Source organism: Prionailurus viverrinus, chromosome D1, assembly GCF_022837055.1.
Source record: "Prionailurus viverrinus isolate Anna chromosome D1, UM_Priviv_1.0, whole genome shotgun sequence".
In the NCBI taxonomy this organism is placed as follows: domain Eukaryota; kingdom Metazoa; phylum Chordata; class Mammalia; order Carnivora; family Felidae; genus Prionailurus; species Prionailurus viverrinus.
This window is the reverse complement of record NC_062570.1, coordinates 101,095,267-101,103,949: the sequence shown is the minus strand read 5'-3', so window position 1 is coordinate 101,103,949 and position 8,683 is coordinate 101,095,267. Positions and strand designations below refer to the sequence as shown.

Genomic DNA, 8,683 nt, shown 5'->3' with positions numbered 1-8,683 from the left:
TTATTTTATGTGACTCCATGATCATGAGGGTCTCTCTGGTGTTGACAAGAATACTAGAAGAGTCTAGAAGTATCTAAATCAGCCCTCACAATGGATGCCTGAAGACAGATATGTGGTTGAGAAGGGATGAAGGATTAGGAGAGAGTGCTGGGATGGGAAATCACATAAAACTATGTCACCCGCAGCTAGATGGGGCCACCAGTCTTTCTCTTAGGCCTCTTGCAAGATATCAAGCTTCTTCCAGCCTGGTGTTTTCTGATAACACTGAGGCTTAAAGAAAGAGCCCATGTAACATAACTGTTTCCTAACTGATTAGAGATATTCCTTTAATTAAAGATGAATTTTTAAATTAGCAATAAATTCCTTTGTAGATGGATAGAGTCTACCTCACAAGTTGATTAGTAATTTAATTTGCTGTGTTTTGTTTTTTGGATTTTTATATAATATCATCAGATTTTGCCAATGATATCTTGTGGACCTTTGGAAAAAGAGAAGAAAATATGATAGTAACAGATTTTTTGTTTTGTTTTGTTGCATAGCATGCTTTCTGATGGGGTGGGAAATTCCCTGACCTGTCCTCAAGAACTCCAAGAATCTCCAAACAATACATGCACAGACACAATCATCATACACTCACATGCACAGACATATGCACACACAGGCACGTGACATTTGTATACTAAAAAAAAAAAAAATTCCAAAACCCCTTTGGACAGAGTCTACATTAAACCATCAACTTGTCAAAGCTCATTTCCTATGGAAGGGACAGAACTTTTTCCCATCATATTCCAGAGGCTTGCATGGCTCCGGGAGGAACAACAACAACAACAAAATACTAGTTACATCTGTGAAAGTTTCTAAGAGTTCAAGTATCAAAAGAGTGGTGCCAGCCCCTAAGCCAATCACCATTACCTTCATGATTTCCCTTGGATTTTGCTTTGGCTCTGGGGTAGGAATATTTGAATCAAGCAACCTTTGTGTGGAAGCACTGTAATCATTCTGCTGAGAAAAGACAAGTCTCTGGGCAGTGAGAGATGTCCAGACAAATACGAATGGAAGCACAGAGCTGAGATTGGGTTACGTCATTCAGTGGACAAAGAGGTAAACAATAATTAGGAGAGAAGTCCTCCTTCATGCAGAAAATAAATAAGTAAAAATATTCTAGGGGCACGTGGGTATCTCTCTTAAGCGCCCAACTCCTGATTTCGGCTCAGGTCATGATCTCACGGTTTGAGTTCAAACCCTGCATCAGGCTCCATGCTATCAGCTTGGGATTCCTTCTCTCTGCCCCTTGTCTTCTCTCATTCTCTCTGTCTCTCCCTCTTTCTCAAAAAAAAATAAATAAATAAACTTTTAAAAATACAAAAAATAAATAAGTAAAAATATTTTAAAGTTCTGGTAGTCTGTTGAATTTCGTTATATCCCTAATAGGTACATGGCACTATATGTTAAATATTAAGGCTTTTTGATACTATTTATTTTGTTATTAATGCATGATTGTTCATGACAAAAGGAGAAGCTCTAGATATGTAAGAACAATACTTGCAATCAAATAAAAAAAAAGATATTACCTTGAATTTACTTCAATTCAATTACTTTGTTTACCATTTTAATTTGTGCCAAGTTTATTGTTAGAAAAAAAGAAAAGGGTGCCTGCATGGTTGAGCATTCAACTCTGGATTTCGGCTCAGATCATACCAAGGTCATGGGATCGAGTCCTGTGATGGGCTTTGCGCTCAGCATGAAGCCTACTTAAGAGTGTCTCTCTCTCTCTCCCTGTGCCCCTCTCCCCTACTCACACACTATCTCACACACTCTCTCTCTCTCTCTCAAATTAAAAAAAAAGCAAAGAAAAAAGGAAGATAAAAAACTAAAGATATACCACATACTCTTCCTGCTCAAACTAGAAAAAAATGCAGTCCACACGAAGAAGCCACTAGTATAGGACATAGGATTATTTGAAACGGAGAAGACATACTGCTGAATAGGAACAAAAGAACAGGGCAGAAATCTGGTCTTTTGGATCTGCAAAATCTTCCCGAATAAGAAAACATTAAATATGTGAATTATACTCAAGACATGGACCTTCGAGCATGGGGGTGGGGAATTCCGAGCAGAAGAAGAGCTGAAATACAGCCATAGAGCTGATAGATTTCAGAGTATGTTTGGAGAATATAGATGGACCCAGTGTAGGCGGATGAAAGCATCCGAGCAAAGGGACATACAGGAGGAAAGGCAGGGAAAGAGGGAAATGCATAACTTGAGTTTTCATTACGCCTTATGCCAGGCTAAAGCTTGCTTCACATGTGTTGGTCTAAATGATATTACACCTTCATGAGGTTTAATATTACCCCATTTCATAGACACTTTGAAGATGCGACTTAAATAATTAAAGCAAATTGCCAAGACCCAGAGACAGTATGTCACCCATTTCTCCTTGACCCAAAACCAGTCATTGTAACATCGTACTTTCTCCCAATGTTGTGACCTCTGATATTAGCAAGTCAGACCAGGTCCAACTTGGGAAGATTTATGATAAACAAGTGAGAAGGTTGGATTTTATTCCAAGGAATATAAGATTCCATATATATATTTTTGGAGCTAGCAGTGATAGGATCAGAGATGTGCTGTAGAAGGACATCTCTTAAATTCCTCAAATCCAAGTGCTCACGTCTGGAACTAACTGGACACTTTAAAGTGCAGACTGCAATGTGAAATTACAGTGACTTGTGTCTTTGGCTCATATGATGTCAGAAATCATTCAGCCCAGCTCCCTCAAAGAAACCTTATATGCCTTCTATAACACCTCAAATGATAAATTCTCTGGGCACACAGGATTGAAAGCATAATGAATATGACCTGATTTACTTGCATTCTGAATGTGCCATTTTAGACCATACCTTCTGCATGGCGGTTTTCATCTCCGTGTTTCTCAGAGTATAGATGAGAGGATTCAGCATGGGGGCAATCACAGTGTAAAACACGGAGATTTCCTTATCCTTGTTCTCACTCCCTGCAGGTAAAACGTAAGTATAGATACAGGGCACAAAGAATAAAACCACCACCATTACGTGAGAACTGCAGGTGGAGAGAGCTTTGCGTCGCCCTGCGGAGGAGCGGGTCCTAAGATTATATAATATGAGTATGTAAGAAGCCACCAGGACAAGAAAAATGACAACCACCACCATCCCTGAATTAGCAATCACTAAGATACTAACAACACGAATGTCTCTGCACACCAATTTCAAAAGAGGCTTCACATCACATATGTAGTGATCTATCTGATTAGGACCACAGAAAGGTAAGTTGAGTACCATGAGCAACAGAGCAATGGAGTGCCAAAAACCCACAGCCCAGGCCGTGAAGATCAACAGGTTACACCTCTGCCGGTTCATGAGGACCGTGTAGTGCAGGGGCTTGACAATGGCAACATAGCGGTCAAAAGCCATGGACACCAAGATGAATATCTCCACACCCGCCAGCAAGTGGGCAGCGAAGAGCTGGGTCATGCAATTGTTATAGGAGATGTTTCTTCTGGCGGCGCCTAAGTCCCTGAGTAGCCTGGGGACCACGGTGGAGGTGTAGCAGAGATCCATGAGGGAAAGGTGACAGAGAAAGTAGTACATCGGCTGTTCGATTAGATGGCTGCAGGTGATTGTGAGCAAGATGATGACGTTGCCCATTAAGACAGCCAGGTAACAGAGCAGGAACCAGAAAAAGAACAGGAGCTCCATTTGCTTATTACCCCACAGACCCACGAAAACAAATTCTGTGACATTGTTCTGATTTTCCATGAGGTTGAGGTGAGTCCAGGGACACAATAGAAATTTAATTCATCTGAAATGATACAGAACATACGACACGTTTAAGAGTACTTTTTTGGAGGATATTTACACTGAAAAATATGTAGGTCACAAAGGAACTATTGCATTTAATCTTTTAAATCCCTCTGGTTTGATGCCATTATTATATTTCAAATGATACTTCATGAGAGCATACTTTATGCTGGGAGGTTTTATAAACATTTTGCATGCATTTAATTCATAATATCCAAATAGTTACTATTCTGATACTCATTTGACAAGTGGGGGAACAAAAATGGGTGGGTTTGGATAATAATACCAATTCTTTCAGATATTAAGTAGCAACCGAAGATATGATCCTGTATCTGATGCTAAGTTGTATGCTCTTGAGAGCTATGCTACATTATCCACTGACCAAATGGACTTCCGTCTATTTTCCACCTCCTTAAATAGTATGTTTTTTTTTTCATCTCTAGCATTAGCACACAAATAACTGTAAGTAATCCCCTCCCCTTCTCTATGCCACATATAATAATTTATAAAATCCCAACCTAACACCACATTCTGTGCATTGAGTGGAATTAATATTCTTCAAATGAAAGCAAAATCAAGGTTCTTAATTGTATCAGATAAATAACCTGAATTCATTGATAACAAATCCAGTGACTGTCCTTCTTGGCAGTTCGGTCAAGAGTCAGGACATGGAGATACAGAAAATAGGTATTTGGAAACACTATTTGGGCCTCTGAAAACAGGAACACGGGTTCTTGTTATATAAAAGCTTTCTCTTTTTCCTAATCATTCTAAATACACATTTCAGAGGTTGCTGTTAACATGTTAGAAACACTGAGGACAGGTAGTTGTTGTCTGGTACATACTGAAGAACCCAGTGTGATTAAAGAATGTCCTGCATATTTAGCGTTGCGTTTAGAACAGTGCAACCACTTAGACGCAGAGACCCAGAAGCAGAGAGTGAATATGTGGAAACAACACCTTTTACCCATAACCAAGCATCCTCCACGGCAAAATCATGATTTGCCTAAAAGACTATTGATGTCTCGGAATTACTTTGATGGTACCAACGGTGGAACAATATGATGTAGTGGACAGATCCCTCATCTAATGATCATGCAGGTGAGCATCCAGGCTCCCGTGTCTTGTTAACTATTTTTTGTTCACACTGAGCAATCCATTCTCCCTGATCCTCTCCCTTCAGCTGGTACGTGGAACTAAAACTTCTGGATCCAAGAGCAAAATGAAGTCCATTTAAGAATATACAATAGAAGGCCTTATCATTCCAACTTGTCAGGTCCACAGAAGAGTACCCCCAACAATGTTTGAAGAGGAACAAATGGTTATATAAGAAGATACGTACCAGCATTTTCATCAGCTGATTGCCTTTACCTGTGGATTTTGTTTTCCGCCACAACGGGACGGATTGAAGAACTTATATTCGACATACATTGAGGTTAAGGAAAAAACATTCTGTTGGTGTAAGTTTGTTCTGATTTCCACATGGAGCTTAGCAAAGTACCTTTATGTATAAATTGAGAATATCCAAGATGAATGTTTGTTTATATGGAAGAATATGATCAGTTAAAGGACATATAGAAATCCCAGAGTAGGTTTTCATTAAAGTTGTAGAATAAGAACTAGAGAATCAAAACCGTAGACAATGCAACTGTTGGTTTAGAATGTTTGCCGACATTGGCATAAGCCTCAACATCTAACAGGTGGTCCAGTGCTTCTCAACCTACAATGCTTAAATATCAATTGTAAAAATAGAGATCAGTATAGAAAAAGATCTTTCCAAGCAGCTCCCATAAACTCTGTGCCGGGAATCTTCTGGGGAAAAAAAGAAAAAAATGAATTCGTAAAATCTCCCTGTGCCTGTTTCTTTCCTTTCCCTTCCCATTTTCTCTCTCCTTCTTACTCTCAAAATATCAACTATACTCACCCTTACTGGACTCACCCTTCTTCTTGTGATGATAGGAGATGATAAAATGCCTACACGATGAGAGGAAGGGAGGTGGATGAGATAGGCACAGGGAAGTAGGGTTAGGCTACTATTGACCTTCTCACAGTACATCAGATAGAGATCGTCTGCCTCCAGACCGTGGTTGACAGAAGGTCGCCGAAACCATGGAACATGAACCATGGGTGAAGGGGACTGCTGTATTATTGCCCCTGTTTTGCAAATAAGGGAACTTGCATCCAAGGTTACATAAATCCTAAGAGGGAGATCTCCATCTAAACCATTTCTGTATGATTTGGAAGCTTATGCTTTTTTTCATCTATGCTTAGATGTCTTCTCCTAAGTGAAAATAAAGGCTTAAAACCCTCATCAGTTGCACTCCAGCATTCTCTTGAATGCCCTCTCAAAATTGCCACCAAGAAGGGGAGCCTGGGTCGCTCAGTCAGTTAAGCATCTGCCTCTTGATTTCAGCTCAAGTCAGTATCTCCCAGTTTGTGAGTTCGAGTCCTGTGTCGGGCTCTGTGCTAAAAGTGAGGAGCCTGCTCGGCATTCTCTCTGTCCCCCAACCCTCTCAAAATAAATAAATAAACTTTAAAAAACACCAATGAAATTACAGAAGAAATTAAAAATTTTAATTATGACATCAAATTTTGTATTAAGCGAAGACTTGCGGAAATCATAATGATTTCATCTTTATCTATATATTATATGTATTTTTATATATAATATTGTATATAAATGTCAAGGTGATCCTTCTGGAGGTTCCCTTTACTCTCGGTGTCTGTGTTATATTACAGCAGACATGGAGCATCTCCAACTCTCCTGTGAATCTTCCATCCAAAGAGCCTTTCACGAAAACATTGTTGGGAATACCTTGAGTTAAAGCATGAGAGGGTCCTGAGGGGAAATCTCCCACAGGCATTTTACAGAAGCCGATGTGTGTGTGATTATAATTTTAAAAATACAGCCCATGTTATTATAGCGGTCATAGAGACGACCTTGAGGCTTACTTCATTTATCTCTAGTAATTCAATACTTCTGAATGTTGTAATACTGATGTAATATGGGCATCTATTTTTCTCTCCCCCTTCTCCTAGAATAATTTCATCAAAGCCTGGAGATATGTATTACATACACATATAGATTTTAAATTGTTCATATCATCTAATGAGGTAGATATGCAAAGAGAGTTAGAAGAGTATTAATATTTTACTCATCAACATGGAATCATTGCCATTAGCATGAAGATTTTGAAATTATCCTCAATGGTTAATTACACCCATTGGAAACTTAGAAGTCATGCACATTGTTTTGTGTTACCAGGTATCATCTAATATTAGGGTACAAGTTAGGATTTGGAAAGTGCCACAATGCATCCTTAGTTATTTTCCTTATTTTAGTTTATTTTTGTTTTACTTTGAGTAAATCAGGTTTAATAAATTGAAGCCCTTAGTTCACTCTAGGTCCATCTAAGGTCTAATTTTATTTTATTTTTTCTGCATTGCTCATTTCCACGTCTGCTTGCCACTTCTCTGCCCCCACTGTACTCAATCATACTCAACTCCATGAGCCCCAGGACCTTGCACATTCCTTGTGATTTTCCTCTAATTGTCCATGTCGTAAAAATAACCTCTTGCAACACTCCTTAAATAATGGTAGTTGCCTCTGTCTTCTGGCTGCAGACCCTGCTTCATGCATGCACTTAATAATGTAGCCTCTAAATGCACACAACAAGGTTAGAGAAATCCACATGAGGAAAAATATGAATCCACCTTCACAGTGGAAGATGGCAATGTTCCTTTTTCAATTATTGGTGAGGAGACAAGGCAGGAAGTTCAGAGGGTCTAAAAGATCTGAACAACAGAACTTAAAATATATAGAAATGTATGTAAAATTACACATCTAGCAAGGAGTATATATTTTTGCATGCATAGATAGAATATGCATAAAATTGGTTATTAGATTATTTTTAAAAGTCTCACCATATTGTAAAGAAGGAAACAATACAAAGTTCTGAGCACAATAAATAGTAACAGTAGTTCAAGATTTAGATATAGGTGGTTCCGAATATAAACACACACACATATATACTATTAGGAAATTACATCTATATTCTGCAAAATAGCTAACTTGTTAAAAATTAAATCATACTGGAAAATTTAAAAAGTCCTAGACTTAAACTATAAGGAACCTACTACCTGTCCAGGTTTATAGGAGGCAGGGATAGTGGTGTTTTTGAAGAAAATTATAACCTTAACATTTTCATTAGAAACAAAGAAAATCTGAAAAAGATGCTATCTTTCGAAGACAGGAGCACATAAAAAAGTAATAAAGCAAATGCCATATTGTTTCACTCATGTGTGGAATTTAAGACACAAAACAGATAAACATACAGGAAGGGGGGAAGAGAAGAGAGGGAAACAAACCACGTACCCTTAATGATAGAGAATAAACTAAGAGTTGGTAGAGGGAGGTGGGTGTGAGAGGGGCTAGATGGCTGATGGGTATTAAAAAGGGCTATTGCTGTGATGAGGACTGGGTGTTGCACGGAAGTGATGAATCACTGAATTCTATTCCTGAAACCAATATTGTACTGTATGTTAACTAAATAAAATATAAATATAAGAAATGTTTAAAAAGTAATAAGAAAAAACATAAGGCAAATCATAGTAGAAATTAAAAGGAAACAAAAAATACAAATTTTAATGTGGGATCTTGGAAAAAGCCTTTCAAAATAGTTCAGCTTTTACCAATATGGATCAGTATAAAATAAAAAAGATAAATATATAATGTTAACGAAGGATAACATAACTACTGATAAAACTGGAGACGAAAAATATAAAATATCATCAACAACTAAATGCCAATAATTTTGAAGGCATACACAAACAAAGAAACAAAGAAA

At 38.1% G+C, this 8,683-nt stretch overlaps 1 protein-coding gene across 1 annotated transcript; it reads right to left on the bottom strand.

Annotated features, from left to right (window-relative positions):
• Positions 1 to 2,864: 2,864 nt before the first annotated feature.
• Positions 2,865 to 3,794, bottom strand: LOC125146787 (olfactory receptor 4P4-like). The gene has a single exon (XM_047823622.1). It carries the CDS (start codon positions 3,792 to 3,794, stop codon positions 2,865 to 2,867), a length of 930 nt encoding a protein of 309 aa, XP_047679578.1.
• Between the last annotated feature and the right edge of the window lie 4,889 nt (positions 3,795 to 8,683).

Excerpts from the sequence above, each read along its gene's own strand:
- LOC125146787 (XM_047823622.1), bottom strand. The coding sequence starts at position 3,794 with ATGGAAAATCAGAACAATGTCACAGAATTTGTTTTCGTGGGTCTGTGG.